The sequence below is a fragment of the Gallus gallus genome, chromosome 23 (assembly GCF_016699485.2).
Source record: "Gallus gallus isolate bGalGal1 chromosome 23, bGalGal1.mat.broiler.GRCg7b, whole genome shotgun sequence".
In the NCBI taxonomy this organism is placed as follows: Eukaryota; Metazoa; Chordata; class Aves; order Galliformes; family Phasianidae; genus Gallus; species Gallus gallus.
The window spans coordinates 3,002,593-3,018,248 of record NC_052554.1 but is presented as its reverse complement, the minus strand read 5'-3'; the positions used below and the strand labels follow the sequence as shown (position 1 = coordinate 3,018,248).

General features: G+C 47.9%; 1 protein-coding gene across 43 annotated transcripts in view; it reads right to left on the bottom strand.

Moving 5' to 3' along the window:
• EPB41 (erythrocyte membrane protein band 4.1) overlaps nucleotides 1-15,656 on the bottom strand; it is a 75,708-nt gene that overhangs the window by 12,322 nt on the left and 47,730 nt on the right. For 15 of the 43 annotated variants that reach the window (XR_005841601.2, XM_046903543.1, XM_040651662.2 and 12 more), the window contains 7 exons: nucleotides 15,302-15,409; nucleotides 13,639-13,850; nucleotides 11,825-11,881; nucleotides 11,648-11,692; nucleotides 11,121-11,183; nucleotides 8,419-8,598; nucleotides 6,688-6,723 (listed from right to left, as the gene is read on the bottom strand). Coding sequence is in view for 42 of the 43 variants with exons in the window: in XM_046903543.1 (XP_046759499.1) it covers nucleotides 6,688-6,723; nucleotides 8,419-8,598; nucleotides 11,121-11,183; nucleotides 11,648-11,692; nucleotides 11,825-11,881; nucleotides 13,639-13,850; nucleotides 15,302-15,409 (701 nt within the window). In the remaining variant the exon portion in view is untranslated. Of the gene's footprint in view, nucleotides 1-971; nucleotides 6,310-6,687; nucleotides 6,724-8,418; nucleotides 8,599-11,120; nucleotides 11,184-11,647; nucleotides 11,693-11,824; nucleotides 11,882-13,638; nucleotides 13,851-15,301; nucleotides 15,410-15,656 lie in introns of those variants that run through there. The other 28 variants (XM_040651644.2, XM_040651648.2, XM_040651653.2 and 25 more) reach the window with 21 other exon arrangements.

The window sequence follows — 15,656 nt, the reverse complement described above, 5'->3', positions numbered from 1 at the left end:
AAAAAAAAAAAGCCACGTGTGGCAATACAGACATTGCATTAGGTTCAGTTTAGCAGCAACAGAAGACAGAATGTGGACACTGTCAGGGTTTATGACCATCAACACATATCAGCTCTGTGCTGCTGCACTTTGCCTGCTCCATTTAGGATGCCCAGGCCCTGTTCTGACACTGGGCTCACTGACAGAGCACATCCCAAACAATTTCTCCCAAAGGAAGTAACCTCACAGAACACAAGCTGGGAGGTAACGTTAAAATGACTCTGCATAGCCTCTGGCCATGGACACAGCTTGGGCAGCTGCAGACAGCAGGAAGCCAAGTGAAGACTCCACTGCCAAGCAGAAAGGTGCTGGTTCATTACAGATGTGGCTGCTTCACTTACAGAAGCAGAAGGGAACCTTTTTCTCCTCAAAGTAACACAACATCAGGGGAAAGACTCCCAGACATGCACTGTGCTACGTGCAGCCCAGGGAGTCCACAGCCACAGCAATGGTGCAACACAATCCTCACCTCAGAGCAGAGCAGTGCGGGTGCTGGGAGGGGCAGAGCAGTGACACACGACCTGTGATGCTTCTGCACTCCGAAGGCTTCCAGCAAACGACTGGACCTATCTTTCAGACTCAGAAGTGAGAAGTTGGAGGCACATTAAGTATTTCCAAGAGGGCTGAAGCTCGTGGCACCTCTGCAAACAAAGCTATTCTGCATCACGCTGGATTTAACCCCAAATAAAATTACTCTGTCCACTCCGTAAGCATGCATAGCTATCAGCAACAGCCCTCGTGCCCCTCTGCACAGCAGCATGAAGCTGCACCAGCTGTTTGCAGCTGCAACTGGGCACAGCTCGTGGACCCACACCTGGATCCCATTGCATGAGCTGCACGTGCTCAGGGGCTGCTGGTGCTTGGCAATACCGAGGGTTACCTCAGCACAGGTCATAGGCCTTTGGTGTTAATAAGCAGTGGAAAGTAGAATGTGATTTGCAGTAACATTTATTAATGATAAATGTACATATTTACAAAGAAAAATCTGAGAAAAAATACAAAGCCAAAAAAGTGTTCCAAAAGAGAGCATTGTAGTTAAAAAGAAAATCTCAGTCCCCACAAACGGATCCAACACTACCAATGTACCACTGCTAGAAGGTCACAGAGGGGCACAAATCACTGCCCCAAGGACAGACAGCCTGCAGCCCTTCCCTCCGGTGTTATAAACCCAGAGATGCCAGCAGGGACACGGGAGAAAGCACCACATCAGGGTCTCCCATGTCACCAGCACAAGTAAGCAGAGACCTAACATTTCCAAACGAATCAGTAACCCCCTGCTCTGGGATACACTGTTCATAGGAAAGCATCCTACCTCAGCCTGCAGAGCACAACAGGCGCCATCAGCTCAAGGCCAGTGAAAAATAAAACCCAATGAAACAGTGGGATCATCCCAGAGTGACGAAACACCAACGCTTAAGCAAACTGAAAGATGCTTCATCTGTAAACTTCCTGAGGAACCCCGAGGTACAGATATGGCAAAGGAGGAATGCCAAGGAAACCCACCTCTCCCCTTTATTCCAGGACTGGAGGCAACTACTGAGCACTGCAAATACTGAGCACTGCAGGGTCCTTGCCAGTTGCTGTACAAACTGCATGGAAGGGAAACTGCTGCTATTCTTAATTCCAAGTCCCAACACAATCTGCCTATGGAGAATCCTCAGTTCGTTGTCCATTATCCCACTGGGCAAAGCAGCACACAGCAGGAGGTGCAGACAATACCAGCTGTCCCTTTTAGTAATGGAAAAGAAAACATGGCCACTCTATGTTAAAGCATGAAAGCCCAAGAAACTATTCTGCCTTTGATCTGGAGATCAGAAGAGCTGATATCAGGGTAAGAAGACTCAGAATAGAAAGTCAGCACAGAGCCGACCACCAGCTCCAGGATGGAACAGGACAAGGGGGCTGAACCTCAGCTGGTCCCTTAGTGCAGCCGTTGGGACCCACATGTGAGCACCAATGAGTCCCACTGCAGCAAGGCAGGCTGCAAAGCACTGGGAAAGTCTACTGAACAGCAACGCTGCTGGCAGTCCCATAGCAGCCACGTTTCTGGAGTCAGAGTCACTGAGATGTCACCTTCTGCAGCACCTCACGTTTAAGAATCAGGATCTCCCATGCAAACAGGGATGAGGTTACCTGCAGATATTTTCAGCTTCCTTTTGGAAGTAAGAATCACACGGGCTGTCAGTACTTTGCAGCATGTTTGTTCCTGAGGAAGACGTGAGCTCAGTACACCTGCATTCCTTAATGAAAACCTGAGACCTCCACCCTTGCACTAAGCTGGATGGTGCCAGAGCCCTGCAGTCCTCCTGCAGTGCCATGCCTCAAATGGACATCCAGCAAATGCAGTGAGAGCAGGAATCACCCAGCACAGCACAATGCACACCATACACACAGCACACGAAAACAAGACCCCAGCAGGTTGCCTCAGGGCACTGCTGTAGCTCCATCTGCCATACAAGCAAGCAGAGAAGAGGAAGAGGTGGCTGGCAGGGCAGGATGGAGCACAACGGACTGCAGGTATTCCCAAAACACACCTCAACATCAGCCAGGGGATGTGTCTGCTCTTGATAAGCTCCCATCCTTCCCTGCCATGAAAGATCATATCCACCTGAATGAATACAGACAACTGGCCCCTATGCTGCCCTACAAAGACAAAGCACTGGTTCAGTCTCTTTAAGTTCTTCAATAACTGCTCTATAAACTCCAAAAACGTACCTGAGCATTTTCTGAATGTACAGTTTAAGGGTTTTTTTTTGTGCTGATGGTATCCAGCCATATCTCAAGGTTCAGTAACAAAAAGTGAGAGAGAGAGCATCTCAATTAAAGAACTGAGTTGCAGTGGCCAACAGAGTGCACCTCTCAGCACTCTGGAAGATCACCCTGAGCACTGTGTTCACACACTGCACCCAACAAAGCTTTCAGACTTCAGGTCCTTTGGAAATGGCAGACAGACAGCAACCAAAAGCCACTGCTATGGCTTCAGAGTATTTATCATCAGCTCAGACAGACAGCGGGCAATAGCCCAACCAGCACTCAGTGACCACCATCCAAGCAATGGCTTTTGGAAGGAAGCAGGAGATGTGTGGCTAATTCTTCTCCATGAAAAACGGACAGAACACAGAGAGGAAGAAGAGAACATTCCCTGTCCCTTGGTGCTGTGGAGGGTGAATGGTTCCCACATCTCGCCATGCGTGCTCCAATTTCAGAGAGCTTTTTGGAAAGCTTCTTCCCTCCATCATCTTCTGCACTGCAGGAGCACTCCACGTCCCGGCTCTCCCACCTCTCCTCTCCAAGGCCCACTTATCTCAACACAGAGCTCCTGTATTTCAGCCACGTGTACCCCGAGCTGTCCTCCCTGGGGCTGCTGACAGCTCTCCTTCGGGCTGTGGTACACCTGAACACATTTCCTTCTGCCACTCCTACTGCTGAAAGAGGAAGACTGTGTATTAAAGGCAGTGTATTGTAACGGGAAGAATACTTTCCAAGGAATTCAGCAGAAAACTTAAGTCCTAAAGGCACAAACTGGTGAACTAATAGGAACATGTTACAAGAACTGGGGAGAGCAGACAGATCAGAAGGATTCCTGGAGATCAGACGGAGGGTTTCACTCATAACCTACATTTCTGAGGCAGCATTTAAGAGCCTCAGTCTCTACACAGACAGGGATCCTTAAGGTGAGCCAGCACATGCCAAGTTGTGCACATAACTAGTTTGCCTTGCGCCTTTTTCCTGTAAGCATATCTGCTAGCTTCTTAAATAACACTGTTCGCACAGATACAGATCTACAAAGGGTTATAAATACAGGTATTTATATATATATATTCACATATTTTGGCCCCTGTGATAGAGTTGCACTCCCTTCTCTTCTACGCTGTTGGAGCAGCTGCCAACACTGATGGCACCGGAGGCTGTTCAGAAGTAACTCTTCCTACACCAACACTATACAGAAAGCAACAGAAAGCACGTTGCTGCTGAAGGAGAAGCAGGTGGCTCAGCTCACTCACAGAATTGCTATATACACAAAGAAACCCCATGGACACAATGCCCCATCCTCCCTCCAGCTTGCAGACCTGGTTCTGCCCATCCTACACAACTCGACCACGCTCGTTATTGAGTTAACTTGGATAAATAAGAGCATCATCCAGACAATTACATGGGTAGGCAATAAACAACAAGCAGCATGCAACGGGTTTTTGTTGTTGTTGTTGTTAGAGAAGTCAAAACAACAGATGGCTTTAACATTGGAGCTATGGCCTGAGCACAGTGGTCTTATTACAGTTCGGGTAAATGGAAGAGTTGGAACATCAACATGCTACCAAAGGCGACGAGTGTAACAGTGGGTTATCCCATTCCTGTGACCTAAGCAAACATGCTACAGTTAGTTCAACACAAATTAAACAGAACACAGCTGAGGGGTACCAAGACCACCCAGAGAGAGAAAAAAGACTGATCTATGCTTACAATAAATATCTCCTTCTAATGCATTTTCTCCTGCAACACGATGCGTTTGCTTTGAAATGAGAATACGGGCGCAAGATGGAGCTGTGATGCTTTGCCATGGGCTTCCCACTGGGAGAATGAGAAGCTGCCTGTCCCTATCTCTAAGTTAACACTAATAGCAGCACTGATGATCAGTGCTACTTATTTCAATGCCAGTCTTGGTTTCCTGGACAAGGAGTGGTTATGGATTAGATTCGGTGGGTTGCTGAAAAGCCTCTTTGGGTTTCTGGATCACCATCAGACGTCCTGCTTGAGAACACCTTACGTTCGAAAAAAGCCTAACAGCACATCTTCAGCAGTGGCTGCATAGAGGGAGACCTCCTGCCACACGTTAGGGCTGTCAGCCTGCCCTCTTACAGCCAAAGCATCTGCAATTGGGAACACACACTTCTGAGATGGGAGCCGTCCCAGCATCCGCAGCAATCCATCACCACTCCTGCCAGGCCCCAGCTCACAGCCACACAGAGAACAGCAGGATTAAAGCAAATGTCACAGGGTGTCCCCCCCAGGGGCAACGAGCTGCGCAGATCAGAGCCCCGGACAAGGAGGATGCAGCTGATGCTACGGCCAAGAGATTCAGGAGCTTTGGTCTTGAGGTTTCCACGTGACCCTGTTCCCACTCAGAGAAAGAGCAGCCACCAAACAGTCAGTGCTACCACCACAAGAAAAGACATCATAAAGGGGATGCGTGGAGATGGAAAAAAGCTAGAGTACAGCTGGCACTTTTTGAGTGATTTATGCTCTTCAGGAATCGGAATAGAAACCTTTGGAAGAGTTTCTTCGCTTGCTTGCCGGGGAAATGTTGTCTCGGTAGGGATGTGCTGCTTTTTTAGTTTGTCTTCATCCTGCACTAACAGAGGACGTTCTTGTGTCTGCTTTCGTGGTAGAAGATCAAGAAAGACAGAGAGAGATGAACAAAAATGACAGATGGGAAAGTGCCCAAAACGATACTTGGAGGTGTGCAAAGTGTTTGGCCAGTCCAAATGTCAGCGTGGAAACGCACTGCTATGAAAGCAGCGCCACAGGGAGCTCAGCTCACACCCCCAGCTCAGCTACAAAGCACAGCTCTATCTGACAGAGCTTGTGGGTCTCTGAGTCATGATCCACGTGTGTTCTGTGCCTGCCCTCCAGGAAAAGTGCATAGCCAAAGCCTGTTATGTGTCTGCAATTGGAACGGTCCAGGATGAGGGTCTGCATTTGTGGCATTACAAATAGAAATGGTGCAGACAAAGACCACGCTTTGTACAATTCCCTATTCTACAGTGCCCTTAAAAATAGCATCTGTTAAATAACGGTGAACATTTATGCTTCAGTGCAGATAGAAAACTTTTTTGTTTTTTTAAAATTCAGACAACGGTATCAAAATTTCCACTGCTTTGAAAATTCTGCTGGAAGAAGTGAAAAAAAAATCTTTACATCTTAGAAATGCTGAGCGTGGAACGGTTCCAAACCCCTTCAACTTTGCTCTGCATTTCAGTACTTTTGCTCCTGGATTCTCAAGAATGTCAAACAGAAGGAGTCAATCGCCACACAGGATCATGCAAGGGCTCTGGTGTGTTCATTGAAGTAAAGAGGACTGTGGGAATGCTGCTGTGACCCATCCGGGCAGCTCTCCATCCCTTCTGCTCAGCCATGGTGAGGCTATGAAAGGAAGAACTTGGCTCTGAGCTCCCTCAGCTGTGCCAGCCTCCTCTGATCAGTGTGGTATTTGGGGACCGGCTCTTTGCACACCCCTAAGTGATGAGTGTCAGGGAGAAAGTAGCTGGGAGACTGGGCAGCAAAAGAAAAGATAAAATGCAAGAGTAACATGGTCATTAAAAGAAAAACGGAAAGAAAGACAACATGAAAAGAACAGGGTACAGTTAAACTTTCATCATTGCTTTTCTCTCCGAACACACCGTTACACCGTTCATGCAGCTTTTTCCAACCAGCCATGCACCAACACAAGCAAACCGAAAGCTGCAAAAGCTGCAGCAGTGCACAAAGTCCTCTCGGGGTTGTGAGTTATGAAACTACTTCATGTAGCCAAAAGAAAAATGCCGTTTAGCAGCTGCTGTTGAGTTTTTGCTCGGTGCCATTGCGATAGCGGAATTCTGTTTCAGAAGCACATATCAGAACAGCAGCTTTACCTCAAGCCCACCAACCAACCTGTCTCTCAGAAGATAGGACAGTGACTTTCTTTACCTGGACACACAAAGCACGTAAGGTTCAGTTGTCTTGCAGCAATATGGGAAGAGTAAAAAACAGCCCCTGGCAGAATAATACCCTTTTGCCACCACCACAGGGTTAAGATACCACCATGAACAGTAGAAACAGGACTGCTCTGCATTGTAAATTATCTGCACTATTTTCACCATCCCCAAGCTTTTGACACTGATGTGCAGATCAGGTGAACCGAAGACCCAGGAGGTGCCTTCTTTCTATGTGGCAAAGATGCATTTCTGGAAATCTACAGCAGAATGCAAACTATGTGAATTTCCAGAAATGCAAATCAAGAGCTGACACTGATCTTCACACCACTGTGGACCACTGCAGCCTTCAATGGGTAAATCCACACCATCCAGTTGCTGTGCACAGCAGCCCCCCAAAAACCCCACGTGCAGTCACCACAAAATAACTTCTGAATAACCAAGAATTGCATTCCTGCAGTGCAGCTGCTGAGCTGGAGGGCCCCTGCTCCATTCCACCTGCATGTGCACAAAGCTGTGCTCTGCTGTGCTCTGCTCTGCAAACTCCTGCAGAATTTACACTAAGAGACAGCAACCAAAGTGTAAAGCTCACCCATGTGTTAAACAGGGTAATTCCAAGCACGACAACAGGTTTGTTTTGGTGGGGTTGTTTTGCTTTTCTAACAGGAGAAAAGCCCTGCACTGGCCTTTGTTCACACCTTGAGGAGCCTGCAGTGAACCTGCCCACTGAAGCCCTGTGCTTCTGCTGATAACCCTCTACCCACTGCAGAATTACTTCTGTTTAAGGACTACCACCAGCCTTTCAATGGCATGAAGAGCAACCAGAAGTCTCTCTGCAGAGCAGTGGGCATGAAGGGCAGAAGCTGAGTTTAAGCCAGGAGGGATTCTGTGGCTGCCTTCACTGCAGCCAGGATTCAACTTCTTCACTTTTAACGAAAAACTCATTTCTGAAGGGACCGATGTCCAGTTTCACTCACAGGCTTCAAATCTGAGCCAGTTAGGGCCAGCATTAATACAAAGGGAGAAGTTGTCCACTATCAAAGGAGAAACCAGCTGGCAGACATTGCTGCTCCATCTCGGTTTCTCTATAAAGTCCCTTTTTTGAGGACATGAGCAGGCAGATTCGGAATGCCTGCAGCCCTCAACATGCAGACACAGCTTCTGCAAGGGCAGAGACCGCCGTCTCAGACAGCCCTGCTCTCAGCACAGCACACCTACATGCACCAGCAGAGCCCAGTGCGACACTAAACGCAGGGACTGGACTGAGTGGAGACTGCAGTGACACCTGCAATTGATGCTGTGCTAGTGTTTGTCCACTGGATTCCTGCAGTATTATCTCCATAGTGCCAATTCCCTTTAATTTAGGCCTGGGTTGTTTGGTTGGGTTTTTTTGTTGTTGTTTAATATTTTGGGGAGATGCATTTTTTGGTGCTAAGAATAAGCCAAACCCCAAAGCAGCCATGCGAAGTGCACTGTCAGCATGGACACCACTACACAAAGCAGTACCAAAACCAGGTGAACAATGCCCACGTTCCCTCATCCAGCTAAATAAAAACCACACTTTTAGGACGCTGATCCTCTCAGAGCCCATCTAACAGTCACCCTGAATACACCCAACCTGGGGGCAGCTGGGGATTGACCTCGGGTGGCACAGCTGTCCCTGGGCACCCTCCTGACCCCGGGTACTCACTCCATCCGCTCCTGATGGAATCTGCCCGTTGACACTGAGCGTTCGGAATGGGGAGTGAGTGGACAAACGTTTGTCCCATTCACTCGGGCGAGGCTCGGGGACAGACTCCATGAAGTTCTTCTTCAGCTCGCTGATGTTGGCGTGATGCTTCTTTATTTCTTCTTGGGTCTTATCTAGATCCTAGTGGCGGAAACACAGAATAAATGAAGAGACACAGAGATGGGCACCTACACTTTGCCTACGCTGCCACAAAGCAAAGCTGAGCTCAGCAGAGTTGTTGCCAACTTCCATCAGTGGTGCTCACACTGTGAATGGACCTCTCCCTTCTCTCTGGTCTTGCATTGAGCAAACCACACTCAGAACCACACAGTGCCTCCTCCAGGAGCCAAACCTGCCATCAGCTCATCTCCAGCTGAGGTGTCACCTCATGGCCTTTCTGCACATGGGGCTTTTTGCATTGCAAGTCTAAGTTTGCTCGGGTTCTTTCATGCTGTTGAATTTGCCGTCTTTTCCCTCTGCTAGCCTGAATGTTCAAGGATATAAGTGTAGTTAAAGAAACTTCTCTCCAGTTTCATTTCTTCTCTTCATGCCTATTCTCTGTCGTCTTATCAGAAGTTATCCTTGGTTCCAGAATATCCCACTACCTTTTTTTCCTCTCATCTCATCTCCTCCCTCCAGGAGGCACCATAGGAGCTTTAGACTTCAAAGCTGAAGATGAGATGCAGACCTCTAAAACTTAGCTGAGCATTTACTTCATGCTGGATCAAGCAGGAAACTCCTGCTAAGATTACTGGTCTGGAAAGGGCCTGATTTCTTTTCTGCAATGCCAGTTTAGAGCATAAATAAACTGAATTTGAGGCAAGTCGGCTCTGTTCAACTAATATGTTTAGAAATAGCCTCCCCTTGCAAGCAAACAGTTAGTTTAACACGAAGCTTTTGCATAATATAGGCTTAAGCCAAACAACGACTTTTCTGGACAGTGCCAGAAAACAGCAAGCCTCACACTCTATAGAGAAGGAGAAAGTAAGGTCAGGAAAAGCATCATTGGCAAAATTCACTCCTTTTATGCTTTGAGTTGGTAGCCAGCCCATAGACTTAAGAAGATGGGAGAGCAAGCGATTCCTGAAGCAAACACCTCCGCAGAGGAAGACGTCCCGCTCTGGTACCTGCATCCCTGCAGCACACAGGGTGACAGACCCCAACAAGCAACGAGAAAATCTGCTCTTTTTGGCACAGTTCTGGGGAAGCAAAAGCTCTGCCATCAGTCCCAGACAAAGCACAGGGTTTGCTTCTGGGAAGTGGCGCAGAGAGGTGGGCTGAGGACTCCACGCAAACTGCATCTGGGCATGGGGTCAGGAACCCTACAGCTGCCTCTGGCTTAGGGAAGCAATAAAGAGCACCCGAATCCCTGCTGCTGATCCCAAGGGCTGATCTGAGCCTGCAGAGAGGCTACAGCCACAGAGCAACCCAGGAGACCGCAGCTGCTCTTGAAAGCACCTTAAGGAACGTGCTATGACCACCAGGCTTTCCCTCACGTTCTGCCTTTTTCTAAGTCTGCAGAGAGCAGGGGATGGAGCACTGAGCATCAAACAGCTCTCAGTGCAATTAAGCAGCAGCTCCTGGAGCATTTCTCTGCCAGCAGTTGTGAGGTCTGCTGGAAACCACCTGCTTTGCCACGCACACGGAGTAAAGAGGAGCAAAGGGGTGAGCCACTGGAGCACCTGCAACAGAACCAGCGGGAGGGTGGGAGGAGCAGAGCCCGGTCCCTCATTAACAGGAGAAAGCTGTTTGGAAGCAGGGTGTGGGTGAGAGGTCTGCTTGGAGTTGGGGGAGGAGGAGCCGCTCAATTGGTGTAAAGGAAGCAACAAGGCACTGTCCTCGCAGCGGTGGCCAAACTCTGCCCGTGGGTGCCCATGTCCGAAAGCTTAAATTGTAGCAGTCATTAAAGAAAGAAAAAAGAAAAGAAAGAAAGAAAATCCCCAATAGCTGCAAAACTTTTGAAATTCAGATTAGGAGAAGGCAGTTAGTACACCTCGCTTCAAGAGATACCAAGAGGAAAACCCTACTACCAGCTGCTGGTGCTGCAAGTCAGAGTAGAAACACATAACATAGGAACAGAGTATCAGAAGCCACAAAGTCTTCTGTAACACGGTGTAGGGGTAAATATATGATTGGCACGTTCTGTTCTGAGACTGTGCTGGGTGATGCCAAGGGAAGGGCTCCCAAAGCCAACAGGAATGAATGGATGGATGGATGGATGGATGGATGGGCATCCATTGCCACTGGGTCACCGCCAGCCCCGAGGGGATGTACTGCAATGCAGGCTGTCCCAGGACATGTTTCCTTGTTTCCACTGGGCTGCCCTTGCCCACCAGAAATAATTTATTTCCAGCTACCAGAAACTCATAGGGGACCCTCCCCCCACAATGTGTGCCATGGTCTGAGAACAGAGCGGGCTGAGCACACGGCTCTGCCAATCATATATCCTGGGGAGTATGAGAGAATGAAAGTCAGAAGGGGTAGAAGGAAGAATGCCTGCACATCGTCATGTTTACTGTCAACATGCAAAAGCATACTTAAAAAAAGTATTTCATGCAGTGGCATGCAAAAAGAAAGGCAGCAGCAGAAGAGGAAGAAAAAGTTGAGCACAGAACACAGATCTAGGCAAACGCAACTGAAAAAAGCTTTGAGTTCATACAAACCTCCAACATTAAATTGCTATGCCTGATATAAATGTTTTCACCATCTAGTCTCTTTGATCTCTTCTGTGAAAATGAAAGAAAAGGGGGAACAAAAAAAAGAAAAGCACAAAAAATTAAAAGGTTGTTCTTGCAGGATCGACAAATTGGCAAATTAAAAAGTTAACTCAATGAGTGGAGCGCAGCGCTGTGCGGTGAGGATGGGCCACAGCCACCACCAGTGAATGGAAGGTCTGGCTCATGGGGGTGGGAAAATGCAATGGGTGCAATGAGCCCTTTAAAGAGACAGCTCCCAGGCTTTCGTTGGCTTTTGCTTTGATTGGTGGTGCCTCTCTGACACTCGACATGGGTCACTTCAGCCACCAGACTTCCAAACCAAGCACGTGGCAGCTCTGGTTTAAAAAAAAAGAAAAGAAAAGAAACACCCAACCCAAAGCACACGAAGGAAATGGAGCACTGTCTTTTTAAACAGGTCGAGGATGCATGAGTGATACGGCAAATTTGCTCGGTGAAAGCGTAAAACGGCTGACCTTCCTCATTCTTATCAGCTCTTCCTCTTTTTCTGCAGGCTGCTTCTGTTTGGGCCGTGATAAGAAGGGAGAAAAAAACAAAAACAAAACCACAAAAATGGTTGGTTCATCTCACTGCATCAAACCTCACCGGATAGCCTCACAAAACAGTGTCCTAACTGAGACATTGGCACAAACCTGGGGTCGGTCACCAGCCGTGGTGGGTACTGTGACCTCAATGTGCGTTTTCCTCACCTACATTTAAGAAATAAATGGGTAAAAACATTTCTTGTTAGTAGCCTTTTCCTTGAGAGACAATTTAGTTTCCAAACACAGCTGCATCGGGCTGGTTTTGAAATGCTGGGTGCGCATGCAAAAACCAAGATGCAGCCTTCCACAAGGAGTTAATGACACCGCAGCTCTCTTGCAGTCTGTTAGTTCATTTCAGGTCATTCTTTCAGCTTGAGAGTGATGTGCATTTGCAATAGTGCTCTCTAGTGCTGCTGTAAGGCTGCCTTCCTGCTGGCCTTATGCTTGTCAGCCCATGTTTTCATTGGATCTTCCCATGAAATCATGACCAAAAGCAACGTGTTCACGTGAGCACCGATGGGACGCTGTGGTATTGTGTTGGTATAGTCAGTAAGAAGAGACCGACCCATAAAAATGGACTTAATATCACAAATTGGGGTATTTACTGAACATGAGCAGAGAGCCCAGACTGTCTTAATGTTTTAAGGAAAGCACTTCAGGGAAACTGGGATGCTAAATACTCTGAAGGTGAAAGCATCAGTCGGTGTTAAAAGAAGTGCAAGAAAGTGTTCTACATGTGAGAAATGGCACATTTGATGTGTTCAAATCCACCATTTCCCCCCCCCAATTATGTTTAAAGGGAAAAAAAAAGGAATATTTAAGCATTTAGGGGAAAAAAACAAACAAACAAACAAAAAACCAACAGATCTGTAATAAGTAAAACGGGATAAATAAAATTTACTTATCCTCACTTTAAAGCTACAGGGTCTGAGTGGTGTAACAGGAAGAGTGATTCTCAAATGCACCCTCCTGAAGATTTCCTTTGGTGTTTTCATTTAGAAATTATCAGTCACACAGGTCAACAAATTGACTACGCCACCATTCCTTCTGCACCTCCACCTCCCAGCTGTAACTGACAGTGATCTCCCAGGAATGTGTCAGATGAGATCACACATCTCACGTCTGTTGTGCACACCAGACCACATACATCCCACGTCACACCAAAAATTGGCTCCAGGAACAGCTGGGAACAACTAAACATTCGGGCTGACATGGAAATGGTAACTCAAGGCGTGCACCAATGCTGCACCACTGAGAGCTTTCAGTCAGTAGGATCTGCAGAATGCTAAGGGCACTCTGCTGTGAACAGTATTTTTACACATTATTTTGACTTAAAATACCAACACACGAATGTCTTTATCACATCAACACCAGCAGAGGCCTCAGACATCTGTGGAGAGCATGAATATTCTTGAACAAACCTCCATTTAAGTAATAAATGCCCCCAAGGTCTGAACAGCACCGTTCACTATTAAAATTTCAGTCTGGTTTTCAGAAACATCCAGAGAAAGTATATAAATTAAAGAGCATTTGCATTCAGATATTGGGCTGTGGACCATATCCAGGTCACTAACTGCACCAGAATTGCTCACGCTGTCCTATCAGGCAGCAGCAGATAGAGCTCAGCAAAGAGTGACCCCCGAATTCAAGTTAACACAGACTAAAAGACCTGTCTGTATGCAATTCTTGCCAACTTTTTAAATGCGTCAGCCCGCTGTGTTTAGTTGCACCAGAGCTCCCACCAGCCAGCCCTGCTGCCTTCACCTGGCCACCCCCCTCCTTGCACTGTGGTCAGGGCTGGCATTTCCCTACTATCCAAGTCCTACTGCTCCCTCCCACCCACTGTCCAGGAAGAGAATGTGCCCAGGGCTGCAGCTCCAGCCTAGCACCAGCCTCTCCCCAGGTGATGCAGACTAACATACCTTGGATGCCTCAGCTGGCTCTGGTTTGGCTCTCTCTAGAAGGACCTCCTCACGCTTCGCCTCAGCTTTCCGTGCTTCCTTTTCTACTTTTGATGCAGCGAGGGCTTCCTTGGCATCAGGCTTAGCTGGGGCTGCCTCAGGCACGTGGCTCTGGGCGATGGCAGGGGCAGAGGTGGGCCGGGGGCTCCTCTCAGGTGTTATCACTGCCACAGCTGAGGGGACAGACAGACAGCACAGGGGTCAGAGGGGGCAGCGCTTCCGCAGCTCCACGCAAAGGGTTTCCACATTACAGCACCGTAGTTGTAAGGGAGGAGGCAGAAGGAGGCAAAAAGGGAAGAAAAAAAAAATCAAGATGTCGAGCAAAGCAGCTTTTGCATTTAGTATGGGGAAGTTGAGATTATTTTCCTGATGGCTGGAACAAAAAAAGAAAACCCCACAGGAGATGGTTTACAGAAAGCAAGCTTGCACTCCGCAGAGAAGCCACACCAGAAAGGCTAATCCATTTTTGACGTTGTGCCATTGATTTCTGGGTCCTTCATAGAGAACTCCGTCAGAACACAACCTTTAAAATAGCAACACTTAGAGCTGCGGTGAATTCTGGATCTCCTTTGCACGTCCTCAGTCAGAAATGAGTGGTTTCTGGAAGAGCAACCCAGGTTTTCCCCCAGAGCCCTGATCTCTCCAGCAATGCAAAGAAGAATAAAAAGGAAATACCCTGACAAGCACTTCTCCATAAAACTTCACAGCAACTTTCAGGTGGCTTCCAAAGCAGACTCACGCAGTGTGCCTGAGATGGATATCTCCTGCTGCAGCACAAGGCACGGCTGCGAGGAGATATCCGGCATCTCCAAACCCGTGCAAGTGCACAAATGAATAACATGCTTCAAAAAAAACAACCCCGTCTTTTGGAAGGATGAGTCTGAAATAAAAGCACTACGTGAGCACAAAATCAACTGCCTGCTTCTTCCTTTGAGTTCTGACTTCCCAGACAGCCCCTGAGCTCTGTAAGCCTGCAACTTCCAGAAGTATTCAAGCTAATGCTGTGCAACAAAGCAAGCCCCAGTGAATTCATGGTGTTCATCTACAGGCACAACAATCTATTTGGTTCTCCCAGTGTTGTCTTTTTATTGCTATTTCACTAAAAATATCATATAAGTGTGGTCAGGAAGGTCCACATTGCGTGGATTTTTTCCAAGCCCATCCGGCTGATCAAAGACACCGTAATTCTGGCATTGAAGAAGGAATGGCAGTTTTAAGTGGCTCCTCAGGGAGAGTTCAGGTCACACCATTCACCGAGGAGCTAAGAGCACTTCATCTGTGCCCAAAAAGTGCATGGAACAGAGTATCTATGGGTCAGCAACGCAGAAGGCAGCTGGGCAAAAAAGCAAGACCTTGATCACTGAAGTGGTATCTCTAAGACAAGCTCCCTGACACAGGTCTTGCTGAAACTCACACTGGAACCCCCGATTACCACTGCTGCAGCCGTTCCCCCTCCCACCCTCCAGCCCAGCAGTGAGTCAGGCATGCTGCTGTCCTTCCAGGAAGACATCTGCTCCAGGACCTGGGTGGCATTTGTGCCTTAGAAGCGGTGACAGCTGCCCAAGGAGTTGTATGTGGGGTTGTGACATGGCAGGCATGGGGGGAAAAGCTGTCACAGTCGTACCTGGCTCCTTCAGGGCTGGTTTTAGCTCTCCCATCACCACCAATTTTTCTTCCTCCTCCTCCTCTTCTTCTACTGGGCTTATCTCAACAGTGCCAGGGGCATGTGTGGCTAAAAAAGTTATGTGTGTGTTAAACGCCACCTCAAAGATTCAACAGAAAAGGAAGCAGTGCCACCTGTAAAGCTACAAAGGCCACCTCTCCGTAAGGACCGGTGCTCCTCACACAGCACCTCGGAGCTCCACAACACACAGCAAAAGTGACAAAAAGACACCGAGCTCTTCCTCTGCCTCTCAGTGATGAGGTGGCCTCCATCCAGAACTGTGGTACTTCAGGTCTGCTCAAGTAATGACCTTGAA